This window comes from Sceloporus undulatus, chromosome 3 (genome assembly GCF_019175285.1).
Source record: "Sceloporus undulatus isolate JIND9_A2432 ecotype Alabama chromosome 3, SceUnd_v1.1, whole genome shotgun sequence".
NCBI classification, from domain to species: Eukaryota; Metazoa; Chordata; class Lepidosauria; order Squamata; family Phrynosomatidae; genus Sceloporus; species Sceloporus undulatus.
Genome location: NC_056524.1, coordinates 178,693,012 through 178,712,070, shown reverse-complemented (window position 1 = coordinate 178,712,070; position 19,059 = coordinate 178,693,012). Strand labels below are relative to the sequence as shown.

Genomic DNA, 19,059 nt, shown 5'->3' with positions numbered 1-19,059 from the left:
ATATCTTCATTCTTTGGAGACTCAAAATACAATACTCCAAAATCCAAAAATGACTCTGTGAGTGGCTGAGATAGTGACACCTTTGCTTTCTAATGGTTCAGTATACACAAACCTTCTGTCATACATAAAACTATTATGAATATTGTGTTTATAATTACTTCAGTCTATGTGTATATACAAAACATAAATGAATTTATAGTCATTTATATTATTATATTAGTCCCCTCTCCAAGATAGCTCATACATATATGCAAATATTTCAAAATCCAATAAAATCCCAAACACTTCTGGTCCCAATCCTTTCGAAAGGAGTCTCAGCCTGCACTCTGTATCTCTGTAGTTAAAAGGATGGTTGTGTGTGTGTGTGTGTGAGAGAGAGAGAGAGAGAGAGAAAGAGAGAGAGAGAGAGAGCAAAACAGATTGATCATCCAAGTTACTCTTTACAATACTATACCTCCAGAATCCATTGTTGCCACCTGAGAAGTACTGAATTCTACTTCAGGGACGAGGTCAGCACTTGGATTGTTCCTGTAAAGTTAGCATTCATCACCCCACGACATGGAAACCATAGCTGCCACTGGAGCCCACTGTTGCCCTATCCTCTCTAAGGCAAATATGAGGAAAGTGTTGCTCTTCAGACTTTGTTGAACTGCAGCTCCCCATTGGTTATGTTGGCTAGAGCTGATGGAGTTACATTGTAGTAGCAGAGGGACATATCTTTCCGTGTCTAACCTGCTGCACGTATTAATTTCAGAAGGTTGTAAAATCCTCACATAGGCCGGTTACAGACCGGCAGTTTAGTGCGTGACGAGCACGCACTAGTTACAAAGGGTGGTGCTTCCGCACCGCCCTAACCCTAGTGTGTGCTCATCATGCACTAAACGCGGCGGCCCTTCCATATGGCTGCTCGCGTGAGGACGTCACGGCCGCCCCTTTAGATGGGGCGGCGCGGACAAGACGTCCTTGCTCCGTGCCAGGGCACTTAGTGCGCCCTGAACACGGAGCAGGAAGGAGCTCCATTTCGGAGCTCCTTCCTGGTTTAGTCCGCTGGGGCGCAGCCTTCAGACGGCTGCGCCCAGCGGACTAAAAGAGAAAGGGGCCAAGTGGCCCCTTTCTCTTCTCCCCAACACCGCCGTGGGGTGTCCTTGGGGCTTGAAGCCCCAGGGACACCCCTTTTCAGTCTGCGGGGAAGCAGCGTTTTGCTGCTTACCCGCAGCCTGAAAAGCGGCGGATCGGGGCCTCAGCGGCTGCTGGTGTAGCCGCTGAAGCCCCGATACTCCGGGGGAAGAGGCGGGTCCAGAACGCCCCAAATGGGCGGTCTATAACCCGCCATAGTAACATTTGCATTGTCTTTTCCTAGTTAAAACATCAAAATTTATAAAGAGGAAAAAATAATAACCCTGAAAAATCTATCATCATAGCTCCAAAGCACACAGTAGAAGTAATCTAGTTTGAGAGTGCTTTAACTGCCCTGGCTCAGTGCTAGGGAATCCTGGGAATTGTAGTTTATTGTGCCACCAATGTTCTCTGAAAGAGAAGGATAACTGCCTCACAAAACTATAGTTCCCTGAATTCCCTAGCATTGAGCCCGGGCAGTTAAAGCACCCGCAAACTGGATAATTTCTGCAGTGTCACACTAGTTATCGGAATAGATTGGTCAGGGTTAAAAAAAAAATTCTTCCTAACATTGGCTGTATCAGTATTGCAGAATTCATGCAACGTGACACCGCTTTAGCTGTCATGGCTCTACAGCAAACTACAAATCCCGGATTCCATAGAATACAGCCATAGAAGTTAAAAGAGGTGTCAAACTGCATTAATCCTGCAGTGTGTTGACAGCCAGTGTCATGGTTTCCATTTTTTAAATAAGTGCCATTTCAGATAAATGGCTCTCCAAATAAGAATAATGTTAAATCACTGTCCCAGGCAATCACTATCTCAGCTGTAAATTAGGACCAATTACTTAAAATATATGCTGTTCACCTATATATAAAATATTGTCTATTTCTAGTGTTTTTAAATGTTTTGTACTTACTTCAGCTTTTGAAGCGTTGTTAAGGCACAACCATGTAGCATTTTTATTTTAGCTGTAGTGGTGTTCACCATAACCCAGACAGTTCTGTTTGATCTTTGCTACAGATTTGGCATCATTCTTTCTACAATGAGCTACGTGTTGCTCCTGAAGAGCATCCAACTCTGCTTACGGAGGCACCCTTGAATCCCAAAGCTAACCGAGAAAAAATGACACAGGTAAAATAACACCTCCAGTTCTTCAGTTTTTGATGGGGGGTATATTCAGGTTTGCTTGGTTGCAGCCTCTCATCCCTATTGGGTTTGAATTTTGTACTCGTGTTATCCTTGATATGAAACATGACGTCCTGTAGTTCCAAAAGTACTACTTTCTCCTGTTGCTGTTTTGTAACCGTATCAAATAGATTGAATGAAGTTACACAACCGCATGAAATAAAGCTGCTGTTTTATCACAGATGTACCTAACTTCATCCTAGATTTGGGAATTTTAAAATGATTAGACCTTATTTATGTAGCAGCAGCAGCAGCAATAAGTTAGCACTCCATCAATTTCATTTAATTGCTAAAGTTTGTTGACTAGAGAATTTCTCCCATGCCTTGCTTGGATACAGACTTGAGAAACTCACAAAAGCCCACCTCTATCAATAAACAAGTTTCTGTTTTTAATGCCCTCAAACTCTTCTCCAGTTCAGAGAATTCCCACTTTCTCCTACCCTTCTCTGCAAACCCTTTGTCATCTCCCTCAAGCCACCCCTACTATTCCACTGGCCAAAACATAACTTTCTCTTCGCTTTCCTAAATTATCCTCATCTGGTACTACATGATCTCTCTACATACTAAAATAAGGAAATTCATCTATTTTTGTCTCATGGAAAACCTTAAAAGGTTGGATGCTCTCTTAAATAATGTTCAATATGTGGGGACAAGGCAAGACTGGATTATGTTGTCTGAGAGTCCTGGAGTAGTTCCACATCTAGGGCTCCCTTTCTGCACATGTGCGAACTATTCCAAGAATGGTGAGGCATGGAAATGAATAAAATACAGCAGATAATAGACTGCAGTGTGCACACCTAAACCTCAGCTCTGCAACTTGAATGAGACTAATAGGCTGATCTCATGCTATTTTACTCAAGTGACACAGTGATATCAGAAACATTTCGGGAATTTGGGAAGTGAATGGGGTGGAAGAGGAAGGAATCATCTGGAAAAGCCCTTCTCTCTGCCCCTCTACCTTCTCAGGCACATTTGATGGGAACAAGGGAGAGGGCTTTCTCAGTGGCCTTTTCCAGACTTTGGAACTCCTTCCCTAGAGAGGCCAGGATGGTCCCATCCTTGAGCTTCTTCTGTTGACACATCAAAACATGCCATCAAACTTTCATAAACTAACTAGAGTGAACTTTTAATGCTGTGTCATGCTGGTTTTAAGGTTTTATATAGTTTTTAAAATGAATTTTAATCTTTTAATGTTTAATGTGCAAATTTTATAAATTGTTTGCTTTTAAAACTTATATTCACAGTGTGCCCTTGCCTTACGCAGAGGATCCATTCCAGATCCTCCCATGTAAGGCAAATACCACGTATGCCTGCAGCGCGTCACGCACACTTTCATTGTGCGGCTTTCATTGTCAGCTGAAAGCCATGTATAGCATGCCCGCATATGATGTGGGTGCACTGTAGTTTTATTAATACTTTTGTATTATTTTTAATTTGTATTGTTTTAAATACATTGTTAGCCACCTTGAGTCCCATTATTGGGAGAAAGGTGGGATATAAACAACAACAACAGAAAGTATACCTTTTTCCTTCATTTTCTCTCAGGGGCCTGAAGCATGATTCCCAGAGAACTCCTGAGAAATGTAGCTCCTTGAGGGAAAGGAAATGATAGTAATACATTTGTAGTGTAACTAGAGCCAATGTGGTGGTTTGCATGTTGGAATAGGACTTCAGGAGATTAGGGTCTGAATCCCTGCTCAATGGATGGAAATCCACTGGTTGGTCTTGGGAAGTCACACTCTTTGAGCTTTAGAGGAAGAATTGGAAAACCTCCTCTGAATCAATACTGTGAAGAAAACCGTATGGTGGGATTAGCATAAGTCAGAGTTGACTTGAATGCACATAACAACAATAAAGTAGGCATTTATTTTACTCAGGAAAAATATAATCACATTGTACAAGATGCCCTCCTAATGCACTGACATGTTTCGTTAGGAATTCTATTGATGTGAAGATTGGACTACTCATAACCCATTGCATTTGCATGTTTTGAATATATGGAAAACATTTGGCCTACCATAAATTTTGAACTACAACTATAAACTCCTGCCATTGGTCACATCGGCTGAGATTTCTGGGACTGAAGTCCAAAACACCTGGAAGGCTAAACGTTTGCTAGTACAGGATTAGCATGGCGGTTATTTGCTGATAATAATTAAATGTACCTAGTATTATATTGCCAGTAGTTTGTCTCTCACATGAAGTAACCAATAAGACAGATTAATTAACACAGTACTTCCCTTGTTTTTCTTTTTAATTATCTTTCAGATTATGTTTGAGACTTTCAATGTCCCAGCCATGTATGTTGCTATTCAAGCTGTTCTGTCCCTCTATGCATCTGGACGTACAACAGGTAAAAAAGTTATATTGGTTGTGAGAGTTCTGAAAATGAAGCGGATTAGGTTGACAGTTGGACAAATGCTACCTGTTTCATGTTCTCCCAAGGTATTGTGCTTGACTCTGGGGATGGTGTCACCCACAATGTACCAATCTATGAAGGCTATGCCTTGCCTCATGCCATCATGCGCTTGGACCTGGCTGGCCGTGACCTTACTGACTACCTCATGAAAATCCTGACAGAACGTGGCTACTCGTTTGTTACAACTGGTAAGGGACTTACATATGTCCTCAATATGTTGTATTTCTCCATATAATACATGCCTAGAGACTGTGTAAACATGTCACTGCTGTATTGCTCTAGTTCATATATCAGACCAAGTATTTCCAAATAATCCACTTTGAAGGAGTTCTTCAGACTTCCAAAGAGGGATCAACAATTCTCTTGAGAATGTCCTAAATTACTGGGCTTATGCATTATACTAGAGATCCCAGTAAACAATATTCTGTGCTATTTGTGGATCCTGAACCCAGCATGTGGATCTGAATAAGGAAGTCATTCAGAAGATAATTCTGGTTTTCCAATAAAGCAGCAGGAAAACATTGTGTTCCTCTTTAAATTCTGGAACATGCAAAATGGAATAAGAATATCGTGTACTTTTGAAATATTGAAGCAGTTCAAGATTTTCCATACCTTAGTTCAGTCATTAATCAGAATTTAGACTGTAGCCAATAAATCAGAAGAAGACCTAAGACTTGGAAGGGCAGCTATGAAGGAACTAGATAAGATCCTGAAGTGTAAAGATGTATCATTGAATACTAAAGTTAGGATTGCCCAGGCCATTGTACTTCCAATAGCTTTATATAGTTGTGAAAGCTGGACAGTGAAGAAAGCTGATAGGAAGAAAATCAACTCATTTGAAATGTGGTGCTAGAAGAGAGTTTCACAGATACTGTGGTCTGCTAAAAAGACAAATGACTGGGTCCTAGAGCAAATCAAGCCTGGACTCTCCCTAGATGCCAGGATGTCTAAACTGAGACCCTCATATTTTAGACATATGATGAGAAGACCTGACTCACTAGAAAATACAATAATGGTTAGTAAGCTAGAAGGCAGTAGGAAAAGAGTACCTTAGTACAGATGGATAGACTAAATAAAGGATGCCACAGCCTGCGTCTGAAATCCCTGAGCAGGGCTGATGATGACAAGATGTCTTGGAGATCTCTCATTCATAGGGTTGCCATAAGTCAGTTTTGATGGCAGGTAACAGCAAAAGTAAGACAAAAAATAAAATTCCAAATTAATCTCTCTCAAGGGTTTTGAGGACATTATTTGCCATTGGAGATGATTTTTTCCCCAATGGGAGACACTGGGAAGACTGGAGCAGACGTGTGACCCTTCAAGGTCCAGGAAAAGGCAGAAATGGACACATATCCAAACAAAATAGCCATCCCTGCTCATAGCTCTTCAGAAATATATTATTATAATTATATATTAATATTGAATATTAATAAGTAATGTCTAAATATCTAATATTATCTATTTATAATTATAAATATCTCATTTTAGATATCAGATATTAGAAAATGTCTAACAGCTAAATATACAACCTCTGAAATTGTGCAGATGTAACAAGAGTAAGCAACATCTGTCCCTGGGGTTTCCACTTCACCAAATGCATCTGAGGAAGTAGGCTCCAGTCTATGAAAGCTCATGTTACCAACTTCTGTCTTTCAGTTAGTCTCAAAGGTGCTGCAAGATCCCTTTGCCTACTGATTTTCCAAACTAACACGGCTATGTCTCTGAATAAAGGAAAAGTTACAAATATTTTTTATGTTCAGATTTTCTTGTCACACAGTTAGAATGGCATTAAAAAAACTACAACTCTAGGCATTACTGTCTTTAAACATAAAAAAACTGTTTAGCAATCATACATATTTAACTACTTCAGACAATAAATTTAAATAATGTAGACTACTATGTTGAATTATAGATAAGCAAACAAACAAAAAATACCAAGAAAGAATTTTTATGATCGTGAGGACCATGAACTGATTTTTCTCAATCCCATGTACAGCTGAGCGTGAAATTGTTCGTGACATCAAGGAGAAACTCTGCTATGTTGCTCTGGACTTTGAAAATGAGATGGCTACAGCTGCTTCTTCATCGTCTCTAGAAAAAAGCTATGAGCTGCCTGATGGTCAGGTCATCACAATAGGGAATGAGCGTTTCCGTTGTCCAGAGACTCTCTTCCAACCCTCTTTCATTGGTAAGATATATAATATATCTCTTAGTCAATAACTTTAATATAACTTTAGTATATCTCCTAGCCAATAACTTTTTCTCGGCACCAAATTTGGCTGCGGGTATACAAATAGCAATGCCTAGCTAGCCCTTGCTCTATAGTAGTAGCAAGGAACTAATGATGCCCCAGATATTTTTAATTTCAGTTCCTAACAACTCCTGCCACCACGGCCAGAGTTCAGGGATTATTGGAGTTGGAATCCAACACATCAGGAGATACACCATCTGCCCATCTCTGCATTAGAGTGATAGAATAAATGACCCTTGGAGAACTAGTCCTTGATTCTCTTCACTTGCTGATTTCTTACACATTCAAAGTAATATACCCCATCTCACAAGTTATGGGAAAGAAATGTGGATTTGCCACCAGGTGTAACTATCACAGGGCAGCCACAAGCCCACAAACATTCTTGGCTGCTCAACATTTGTACAAAAATAACACAAATAAGAACTTAGCGATACTGAAGTACACTTGCTGCCTTAGGGGGGATGAATGTTGTTGTAAGTAAAAAAGAAAAATCAAATGTGGGTGTGGCAATTTACTCTGCCAGGCAAATGGTCGAAGGAGTTGCATACCTATGGATTAGAGGTTATGTTTTGAGAAGCTGAGCTCAAATTGGATTTGTGATTTTTTTCAAAGACAGTTTCAATAACCATATAAGGAATTCTTAGCCTCCTGGAAGCTGTGCTTAAAAAAGTTAAGGCACTTCTTGTCTTCTTTCATCATAGTCATTCCTTTCGAAATGCACACCATTTTAAAAAACACAACTAGCTGTGCTAGCTGAATTTAATTTGCTGCAAGATATTTCCCTACAATACATACAGTCATCTTACAGTGCACTGTGTTATGGTTTTGACTGAAAGACTGATGTCTTTAATTCTGTATAAATTACTTACATGCATACATGCTGTACATTGCCTGGTGCTTCTTTGGAAGGATGCGGAATTAAACACATGCAAGCGAGCTGAACTTCAAATAATAATTCCTCTTTACCTTAATTAACTTAAGGCTATTTGACTAGTGTTCCTTGTAGCATTGTGCTCATGTCTTAAGAGATCTCTGAGGTGTCCCCATCCTCAGAAGAAAGGGTGGTGGTCAATTCAGGACTTTCTCACTGGTGACACCCAGACTTTGAAATGACACTTTTGGAGCCCTTCCACACCACACAATGATTGTGCTATGATTCAACTTCAACTGCCTTGGCTAGGGAATCCTGGGATTTGTAGTTTGGTAAGGCACCATCACTCTCTGGCTGAGAATTCTAAATGCCTCTCCTTAAACTGCGACTCCCAGGATTCCATAGGACATTGCCATGGTAGTTAAAATTGAACCATAGTGCTATTATTTAGAGCCAGTGTGGCATAGTGGTTTCAGGGACATAGCTAGGATTTTAGGAAGGGCGGTCCAGACTAAGTGCCACCATTATAATGGGGCTTGGGTGCGGCGGCACAGCAGCACACACCATTAATTTTTTCTAATGGAAGGGGGGGTCCGAACCCCAAGAACCCTCCCCCCCGGCTATGTCCCTGGAGGATTGGTTATTGGACTGGAAGCCAGAGTTCGATTTCTCATTTGGCTATGAAACCCACTGGGTGACCTTGGGCAAGTCCCATGCTCTCAGCCTCAGGGGAAGGCCACAGCAAACCTCCTCTGAACAAATCTTGCCAAGAAAACCCCATGACAAGTTCTCCTTAGGGTCACCATAAGTCCAAAAGGACTTGATGGCACACAACATCAAAGTGCTGGTATTTTCTAGTATTAAAAGGCTCCTGATAAGTGCTTAAATTGCTGTACATTGGCTCTTTTAAAATAATTTTATTCATCTAGTCTTTTGAGATTAGTTGAGTATTGACACTTCGTTATTTTTATTTTGTTGGATGTATGCATTTTTTAAAAATATATTTGTCACAATATTTTCTCTGATTATATTGTGTTATATCTATCATAATTGCCTGATTTTTAACAATTGATTACAGTTGGCACTCCGTTTTTGTGGGGGATCCATTCCGGGCCGCCACCACCCGTCAAAATGGAGACTCACCTATATTCAAGCCCCATAGACTTGAATGGGGCACATGCTCATGAGCGTGCATAGGGGTTGCACCGCGGGGGTGAGCCCTACTGAAAATAATGTAAGTCGCCCCTCCGTGAATATTCAAGACCATGGACCTCAAGTCCGTGAGAAAGGAGGGGTGACTGTACAATACAGTTTAGGGGGACATCGCTCAAAAAGGAAATAGGAACTATTCTTAATATTTAACAATTTTTTGATATGTATTGAAACCTCACAGGCATGGAATCTGCTGGCATTCATGAAACCACCTATAACAGCATCATGAAGTGTGACATTGATATCAGAAAGGACCTCTATGCAAACAATGTTCTATCTGGTGGAACCACTATGTATCCAGGTATTGCAGATCGTATGCAAAAAGAGATCACTGCCCTGGCACCCAGCACAATGAAAATCAAGGTATTGCATTACTGACCATTTTCTAGTTTATAACAATAAAGAAAACCAATTGTATACAGTATGTGATGCCATATTTTAAGGTGACTAGGTAGTTGCGTTGTTTTAGTGCTATGAAAAAAGAAACTCTTGCGAAAAATTCCTTGGTAGAAAAGCCTAAAGCACCCAGAACAAATAATTGGTCTCCCAAATTAAGGGTATATCCACACTACAAAATTGTAGCAGTTTGATAGCATTTCAATTGCCCTGGCTCCATTCCATGGATTCCAGGGAAGGACATTTACTTTCTGAATACGTGGAAGCTTTCATTCCAGTTTAGCTATTTGGGTTTGGGTTTGTATTTCAGATCCCACTTATAAAAATGATTGGTGGGGATCAACTCCTGTGGAAAGTCCCTGCCATTGGTGTGCTTTCCCCATTCCAGTTCTATTAACCATTTTTAGAAGTGTAACTTATCTTGCCTCCTCCATGACAGAATACAATGTAAAGAATAAAAATTAAAGTAAGCCTTTCCTTTAATAATGAGGAAAATAATTTGATTTTTGTTTGTTTTCATTAAATCAGAATTATCAGAATGGCTCTTTCATATTTTTTTCCCTTGCAAATTAAATAAATGTATATCCCTAACCTGAATTCCCACTAGGAAAAACTAGGAACTGGGGGAAGAAAAATGGCATGCTGTGGGGGCTGTAACTAGTAGAGTAACTTTAGGGGCTATTTGAATGTTTAGGGGGCTATTTGAAAGAAAGGGCTATCAGTTTCATTCACTTAGCATGGTTAAAAATACTTTGGCGACTTTTCTCCACGTGTTTTTGCAGGAAATCTCTCAAAAACTGAGCTGCTTTAAAAAACAAGGTACAAATGTAAATCATGCCATGTAAGAATGCTTTTTTTATGAATTCTGAACTGCTCCAGGTGAAAGAAACCAAGTGTTGACTTTTTTGTGTCAAAAACAGTTACATAAGCAAAATTCTTTAGACATGCAGACTGCCTAAGTTCACAGTTAGTCACATGTGAAGGAGACTGCAGAATCAGTTTCACTTGTCAGATACACACAGATATATGTGCAGATCAGAGCTGGTGGAGGGCTACAAATCCCACATTCACTAATCATGTTGGCTGGGGAGTTATGGGAGTTGCAGTCCAAACAAGTAACTTTTAAAGCTCTGGTTCATATACAAATCCTTTAATTTTTTTGTCATAGAAATAGTGTATAGCATTTCAACAAATGAAAATTCTTGATGCAGTCCATATCATCCTTGTTCAGTGGAGCTTTCCTTTTCTTGTTTTCTGCAGATTATTGCTCCTCCTGAGCGCAAGTACTCTGTTTGGATTGGAGGCTCTATCCTTGCCTCTCTCTCCACCTTCCAGCAGATGTGGATCAGCAAACAGGAATACGATGAGGCTGGCCCATCCATTGTTCATCGCAAATGCTTCTAAGTTGCTTCCCTTTCACTCTGTCTCTTTTTTCTTCTCTGTCTGAGCACATTACTGTGAATGTATTCAGGAACAACAACATTCTTCTAACTCCATTCCAAATACCTTCATAACAGTGTCTCTGGCTATATTTTTTAGTTAGATTTATGTGTAATTTTGGGGAGGCTGGGGGTGTGTGAGGCAAACTGTAAACATGTTATCATTTAGGTGCTTATAATTTTTATTAATAAAACACCTTCAGTTTTTCTTACTCTGATTACCACAAATGGAAATCCCTTTCTTTTGAAACAAGTATAGTCTGGTGCAGTAGACAGATACTATATGAGTCAATATTTGAATGACACATTCATTTTAGAGAGGTTTATCAATGGCTATTGTCCAGGATAGCTAAATAGAACAAGTATGCATGGAAGTACAACCTGGGGCTTGTCTACATGGGAAAAATACCCAGATTTCCTGTTTACATGACACAGGGCCAAACCCCCAAATCAGGTGCAGACTGTCTTCACAATACCTGCACCCGATCTGGGGTATCCTTGAATCTGCACTTAAATAATTCACCTTTCGCTGTGGGCTTTCAGTGTTCTGCACAGTGACGTTGCCGGTTGCCTTCACTTGTGATCCTTGCAAGTCACCTAGTGCTGCTGCTGTGGGTGCAAGTCACTCTGAGGTCAGAATGAGGCACCCTGCATTGGTAATGTGTTTGGGTGCCTTATTCTGACCTCAGCAGTGGCACTGGGTGACAAACAGGCATTTGGGAAGACAGCTGCTTGCTGTGAGAATGAAAAACCTGCAGCAAGAGAGGGGAGGGAGGGGGGGGAGGGGGGGGGGGGGGAGGATTCAGGGCCACAGTACTCTGGCAAGTGAAGACAAGCCCCTGGAGTATCAATTGCAGGGGAGAAAGTCAGAGCTGGGAAGAGCTGTTGCCCCCATGCCCTGCTTGTGATGTTCCTCAAAACAGTTGGCTAGTCAAACAGGGATGGAAATTAGCTGATTTTGTTTTTGCACAGGAAGATTCCTATTTCACATCTGAAACAAGCAGTAGAACCAAAAACACATCTTGTTCCAGAAATCTGTGCCTATGCAAGACTTCTGGTGTGTTTTAGAGAGAGCAAAGTCTTGCTAAACCTTGTTTATGTTCCAAAAATCTTAGCTAAATCAGTAATTTAAAATATTCACAAAATAAAATCACATTTTGGAAGAACAATACACACTAAAGGACACCCATATTTTTGTGCAGCAAAGGGGGGGGGAATCTTGAAACCTACTATGGTCTCAAACCGGATGAAAAGGCTAATGGGGTAATAAGAAGCACAATGCTAAAAAGGTGGACAACATTTAATATCCCTATTGGGGGGGGGGGAGTGAAAGCAACCCCCCTCTGAAGAAATCTTGCTCACAGAACCCCATGATAGGGTCTAACCTGAAGGGAGGGGGTGTTCCTTAGGACTGGTACCAGACACGATCCTGTTCTCCCTGCGCAGGCACAAGCATGTAAATTTGCAATAGAAAGCCAATCGGTATGTACTCCTGTAATGAATTCATTCGCATTGGCACTGCTTTCTCCTTTGGATGGATGCTATTTTCATGTTGTGTGTGATGAGGTACCACATAACTGCATTCATTTCCAAATTGGCCCCCCTTTCTTTTCTTTCGGGATGTTGATACATTGCTCTACGTGCGAAAAACTCCATAGATATAGTTGTCTTGTGTGGTGATTCATCTCACATGAATCTTGCTGTTTGAGACAGTTACAGGTACAGTTCGACTAAATATTTCACATTCCAGTCAAAACTAGCAATTTTAGTGGGATTCTTGAAAAATGATTTCTCTATATTTTGTTCAGTACTATTTCCCCCTCCGCCTGAAGCAAAATTCTTCTGCCAAGACTGCAGTCTTATATAATATACCTGACAGGAAGTAAACATGGATAGAACACATTGTAAATTAGTTACAATGGTTAATTCCAGTGAGATACTGAGAACTAAGTTCAAGGATGACCCAACTCCATGAGATTTTGGAGGGCCACATGCCATGCAATGCTATTGATATAAGTAACCATCATGGTTGAATTTTATCCCCCAACTCAAAAATACCAGCTATAGAAGAAAAGTGATATTGGCCTGTTACAGACTGCCAAAATAAAGCTGCTTCGGGTCTCTTTGGAGGTATGTTGTTTAAATGATGCATGGGTCCTACGGGTCCAGAGGTTGCGTCAAAGCCACACTCCATTCCTAAGCACCGGAGTGCAGCTTTGGTGCAGCTTCCGGATTCTTAGGATGCATGCATCATTTAAACAGCATACCTCCAAAGAGACCTGAAGCAGCTTTATTTTGGCAGTCTGTAACAGGCCATTGTCCTCTGATTAAATGGATTTGTAATTGGTTGACCGGCCAAACCCACAGGGTGCTCAACAATGGTTTCTTTTCATCCTGGAGAGAAGTGACCAGTGGGGTCCCACAGGGTTCTGTCCTGGGCGCAGTGCTATTCTTTATCAATGGCTTGGATGATAGAGGGCATGCTTATCAAATTTGCAGATGATACCAAATTAGAGGAATAGCTAATACCCTTGAGAAGAGGATCAAAATTCAAAACGACCTTAATAGATTAGAAAGCTGAGCCAAAGCTAATAAAATGAATTTCAACATGGAAAAGTGTAAGGTACTGCACTTAGAGCGGAAAAATGAAATGTATTGATATAGGTTGGGGGGACACTTGGCTTGACAACAAGTTAAAGGGATCTAGGAATCCTAGTAAACCACGATATGATGTGGCAGCTAAAAAGGCCAATGCTATTCTAGGCTGCATCAACAGAAGTACAGTCAGCCCTTCTTATACATGGATTTGTTATACATGGATTCAAGCATACACGGTTTGAAAATGTTCCAAAAAAGTATAAATTTCAATGATCAAACCTTGATTTTCCATTTTTTATAAAGGACATCGTTTTCCTCTGCCATTATATTTAATGGGACTTGAGCATACACGGATTTTGTTATACACGGGGGATCTTGGAACCAAACACCAGCGTATAACTAGGGTCCACTGTATAGTGAAGATCAAGGGAAGTAATAGTGCCACTCTATTCTGCCTTGGTCAGGCCTCACCTGGAATACTGTGTCCAGTTCTGGGCATCACAATTCAAAAAGGATGTTGAGAAAGTGGCGTGTGTCCAAAGGAGGGTGACTAAAATGGTGAAGGGTCTGGAAACCATGCCCTATGAAGAATGACTTAGGGAGCTGGGGATGTTTAGCCTGGAGAAAAGAAGGTTAAGAGGTGATATGATAGCCCTGTTTAAATATTTGAAGGGATGTCATATTGAGGAGGGAGCAAGCTTGTTTTCCGCTGCTCCAGAGAACAGGACCTGGAACAATGGAACCTCTCCTTACATGCTGTGTTTCTTAGGACAAATGTTTGGTAAATACTTTTTTCCCAAAAAGTGATTGCTAATCATGTCATAACCAGCACATAAACTCAGGTTCTCACTTTTAAAAAGAAAAACACAAAAAACAGATTTTTAGAAGGTTCTAGTCTCATATATGCTTTCCTAATTCTAAATATATGTTGAATAATTTTTTAAAAACCTTGGAACACTACAGTAGTTTTAAAAGATCACGCAATCCAAGTAAAAAAAATTGGAAGCTTTACAAAAATTTCATCTTTCTTCCGTTTCAAGTTCATTTTATTTTCATAGTATTCCAGTATAATAACATATCCTGATAGAATGCCACTGTGAACTTTATTTTGACAGAACAACAAAATAATCTCAAAATGGGAAAGGGTAATAAATATCAAACTATTAAATCTAAAATGTATAAATATAAAATGTCAATAACATTTGGAAAACACTAGGAAAAATCTGGCAGCCACGAACTCCACTGAGCGTTTGGTTTCTGGAAAGCTTTTTTCCGTCCATGTGTATCACCTCAGATCCAAAACAGTTATGTTTACATCTTTCCCAATGACATGCTTACATATCTGTAAAAGAAGCAAATACAATATTATTAATCACCAGATCATAGTGTCTCTGATTTCTACATATGGTTGTAAAAGCTCAACAGTGAAGAAAGCTGGCAGGAATAATTTTAATTCATTTGAAATGAAGTCCTGGAGAAGAGGTCTCTGGATGGGTGTAAAAAGACAAATGTCTGCTGTGATAGTGTGGTAGTGCTGTGGAAAGTGGAAGACAGTAGGAAAAGATGAAGACCACATTACAGGAGGATTGAATCAATCAAGGAAGCCATGGCCCTGAATTTGCAAGACCTAACTAAGCAGGGCAACTGAACAATAAGCATCTTGAAGGTCTCATTCATAAGGTTCCCGTAACTCAAAGACGACTGGATGGCAAAAAAAAAGTCAGCAAGCCATCACAGGTATCTCTCAGTAAGGAATCCTCCACCAGATACATCTGTAGCATAGCTTAGAAAAAAAAATTTTTTTGACTAGAACTCCCAGAATCTTTACCCAGCATGACCAGACAGGATCCATATATAAGTAGGTTAGGAAAATGACCTGGGGGGGGGGACTTCTACCTCAAGACAAGGGATGCAGATCAGCCAGAGGATATATTACACATTCCACATTCACTCTGATATATTCAAAATTTCTGGACACCACCTGCCCTCTCAGTCACCTAATAAATGGAAATACAAATGCTGGAAAAGGCTGACATAATCTCTCAACCAGCATGGCCAATGGTCATGCTTACAGGGGCGGATTCTGGGTGATCAGGGTTCAAATCTCCATTCAGCTGTGGAAGCTTATGACCCTGGGAGAATCACAGTCTCTCAACCTCAGAGGAGTGGAATTGCAACGCCCACTGAACAAATCTTTCCAAGAAAACCCTGTGATAAGGTTGCCTACACAAACAATATAGCTATAGATGTTCTTAACCAAAGGGTTGGAAAGTCATATTTTTTCCTTACATTAAACAGCCTAGGCTCCTTGGTATGGGGATGAAAGCCCTTCTTCTTACAAGCAGAAACTTCCAACATGCCAGCATTAGTAAGTCGGAAGACTCCTGTGCTAGAAAGCAAAGCAAAGTTTATGTCACCTACAGTACCCAGCACCATATATCTTCAATGTTAGAAAAATCAAGTAAAGGTTTCATGAAATAACAATAGCAGTAAAAGAATAGACTCCAGCAACTAAAATACTATCCACAGGATCATCCAGCTCTTCCCTACTTGCAAGTCCTTGGTATTATGTTACACTCACTGAACTACAATGCTATGCTGAAGCAGAGTTGCTTCACCAGTCAACAGATCACCATATATATATATATATATCACATTTACAGTACAGTTGCATCCCATAAGGCTTATGCAGGCTATATGTGATAATTCTGTCAAGTTCTGACTGCATTAGCAACTGTGTCGTTTATATCCACCTTAACTCAGTTCTGTTTGATATATGGTCGCAGATCCATTAAAAATATTGGTAAAGTAGTTGCCGAATAGGTCCTGCTTTTTAAAATGCAAAAAACTTTTTTCATAAGTTAGTCAGAAATCCATTTAGTTGATTCATCCTGTGTTCCTCATTTTCAGTTTTAAGCTTAACCATTACATGAGAAAGGCCTCAAACTTAGTCCCCTGCATTGGTGAGCAAAAGGGGCTCAAATAGCAGATAGGATAAGCATCCCCCTCAGAATTAGGGAAGTCTTAGACAGTCTGGTGAGATAATACAGGGTAACAAAGGTTAATGATCTGACATATATAGACAGTTTTGTAAGTTCAAAGATTTAAGTTTGTTGTTTGAAATAATGGTTTTTATTCTATTTCCTACTGTGTATTGAAACTAAAACAAGATGACAATGGTGCGTTACAGACCGCCTGCTTTCCCCGCTGGATCGGGGCCTCAGCTGCCACAATGGCAGCCTCCAAGGCCCCAATCTGCCGCTTTCCAGGCCGCGGGGAAGCTGCAAAAAGCCGCTTCCCCGTGGCCTGGAAAGGGGTGTCCTTGGGGCTTCAAGCCCCAAGGACTCCCAGCGGCGGCGGGGAGGAGGAGAAAGGGGCCGCTTGGCCCCTTTCTCTTGCGTCGCTGGTGCAGCCATGTAAAAGCTGCGCCCAGTGACGCAAAGCTGGAAGGAGCTCCGAAATGGAGCTCCTTCTGGGGCAGCAGAAAGGGCGCCCTAGGCGCCCTCGCGCGGCCCCACTACGTCACAACTGCGTCGCCCCATTTGGAGGCAGCGCGGTGGTGATGTCGTAATGGCAGCCCCTGTGTGGAACGGGCGCCGCCATTTTGTACGGACTGGGTCCGTACTAGGGTTAGGGGCGTCAAGAAGTGACACCCCTTTCTAACCCTGGTACGGACCCAATCCGTACTTTTATGCCTGTCTGTAACGGGCCAATATAAGCAAGTATGCCCACGGCTTTCAGCCCCAACAATTAAACTGAATAAATCTATAGCACAAATCACTCAACTCAGAAATTTGGACCTGTGAAAGAAAGCAGTCAGGACAGGAAAATGCAAAGTGACCATGGATATCTTGTCTCTAGCACTAATCTCTAAATTGTGTTGTATATCTTACAAAGTTCAGGGAAAGCTCTAAGCCTTCTGCATGAGCAGTGAGACTATATGCTCCTAAATTCAATAGTGAGAACAACAAATCTTCACACATAACAGAAGATTTTCACACCAATGCTTACCATGGATTACGCACCGGTAAAAATGTCCCTGAAGCACAAGGGTATGAAAGTTGGTTACACTTCTGAAACGTCAGTGAAGCGTCCCCTTTCCTCTACCATCCTTGACCTGTTCGTGGAGCAACCATTTCCTTTTAATGGGAACTTTGCGTTAATAGCAAATGGCTGCTCCGCAAATGATTCAAGAATGGTAGAGATGAGGGGACGCTTCACTGATGTTTCAGAAGTGTGACTGGCTTTCACACCCTCACGTTTCAGGGACGTTTTACTGGCGCTTAACCCATGGTAAGCGCTGGTGTGAAAAGCTTCAGAATACAGTAAGATTAGCATTTGCAATAGTTAGTAATAGCAATAGTAAGTATATTTTCATACTGCTTATCAGTGCACTTAAGCACTCCCTAAGCAGTTTACAATGTGTAATAAGTTAATTGCCCCCAACAATCTCAGTACTCATTTTAGTGACCTCAGAAGGATGCCAGGCTGAGTTGACCCTGAGCCCCTGGCTGGTATTGAACTCACACACTTGTGGTTTGTGTGTCAGTGGATGCAGTGCAGACATTTAACCACTGGGCTACCAGGGCTTTAGATAGATAGATAGATAGATAGATAGATAGATAGATAGATAGATAGATGAGAGCCAGTGTGGCATAGTGGTTTGAGTGCTGGACTGCAACTTTGGAGACCAGGGTTCAATTACCAGCTAGGCAATGTGAGCCACTGGATGACCCTGGACAAGTCACATGCTCTCAGCCTCAGGGGAAGGCAATGGCAAATATCATCTGAACAAGTCTTGCTAAGAAAACCATATGACAGGTTCACCTTAGGATAATCATATGTTGAAGGCACACAACAACAACAACAACAACAACAACAACAACAACATCATCATCGTAGCTAGATAGGACACTAAAATAAAAATGTCATCTAATGTCAGTTCATATGAATTAACAATATAAACAAAGCATGCATTTCAACCTTTTTTTGTTTATATTATTTGACATCCAAAAGTGAAATTGTAGATAACTATATTCTAGTATAGCAAGCTAAAGTAGCTATCTGAAAATTACTGAAAATTAGAAAACGAGAAAACTCACTCATTATGTTTTGGTGAACAAACAATTGCAATAGCCTCTGGTAGCATTAGCTGATAAGAACAATGTGTGTGAAGATCAACACTGGATAAGAATGCAGTCTGTGTTGGATGTGTCTACAAAGTAAAAAAAGGAAAAGGTATTTTGTTTAAAAAAACAAGGTCAAATACAATCAAAGAGAAGTCACAGTTAAGCTGTGCGGTTGTTTTGTGAACTTCTGGCAGAAAGAGAAACCATCAAAGTTATTTTTTTTTCTTCCATACAGAAAGGACTACCACTGGGTTAAAAAAAACTGGGAACATCATGGTCAGCACTAAGGCACCTTCTCAAAGTCACCCATTTCATTAAACATGGCAGAGAAAGAGGAGAAAATTCTGAAATAGAAAACAAAGGCTTTTGCCCATGCAGCTATCTTTAAGAAATGACGAAATTCCACAAACTACGTACTAAGAAAGTGGGAGAGACTTGTC

General features: G+C 40.7%; 2 protein-coding genes across 5 annotated transcripts in view; one reads left to right on the top strand and one right to left on the bottom strand.

Moving 5' to 3' along the window:
* ACTA2 (actin alpha 2, smooth muscle) overlaps positions 1-11,120 on the top strand; it is a 96,865-nt gene extending 85,745 nt beyond the window's left edge. For both annotated transcript variants that reach the window (XM_042458725.1, XM_042458726.1), the window contains exons 4-9: positions 2,140-2,250; positions 4,573-4,657; positions 4,750-4,911; positions 6,720-6,911; positions 9,239-9,420; positions 10,714-11,120. In XM_042458725.1, coding sequence (XP_042314659.1) covers positions 2,140-2,250; positions 4,573-4,657; positions 4,750-4,911; positions 6,720-6,911; positions 9,239-9,420; positions 10,714-10,857 — 876 coding nt within the window. In that variant the 3' untranslated portion in view covers positions 10,858-11,120. The remainder of the gene's footprint in view (positions 1-2,139; positions 2,251-4,572; positions 4,658-4,749; positions 4,912-6,719; positions 6,912-9,238; positions 9,421-10,713) is intronic.
* Positions 11,121-14,523: 3,403 nt separating this feature from the next.
* STAMBPL1 (STAM binding protein like 1) overlaps positions 14,524-19,059 on the bottom strand; it is a 17,643-nt gene continuing 13,107 nt past the window's right edge. For 2 of the 3 annotated variants that reach the window (XM_042460414.1, XM_042460415.1), the window contains exons 8-10: positions 18,593-18,705; positions 15,780-15,879; positions 14,524-14,832 (exon numbers count right to left, since the gene is read on the bottom strand). In XM_042460414.1, the coding sequence (XP_042316348.1) occupies positions 14,776-14,832; positions 15,780-15,879; positions 18,593-18,705 (270 nt within the window). In that variant the 3' untranslated portion in view covers positions 14,524-14,775. The remainder of the gene's footprint in view (positions 14,833-15,779; positions 15,880-18,592; positions 18,706-19,059) is intronic. The other variant, XR_006103116.1, reaches the window with a different exon arrangement.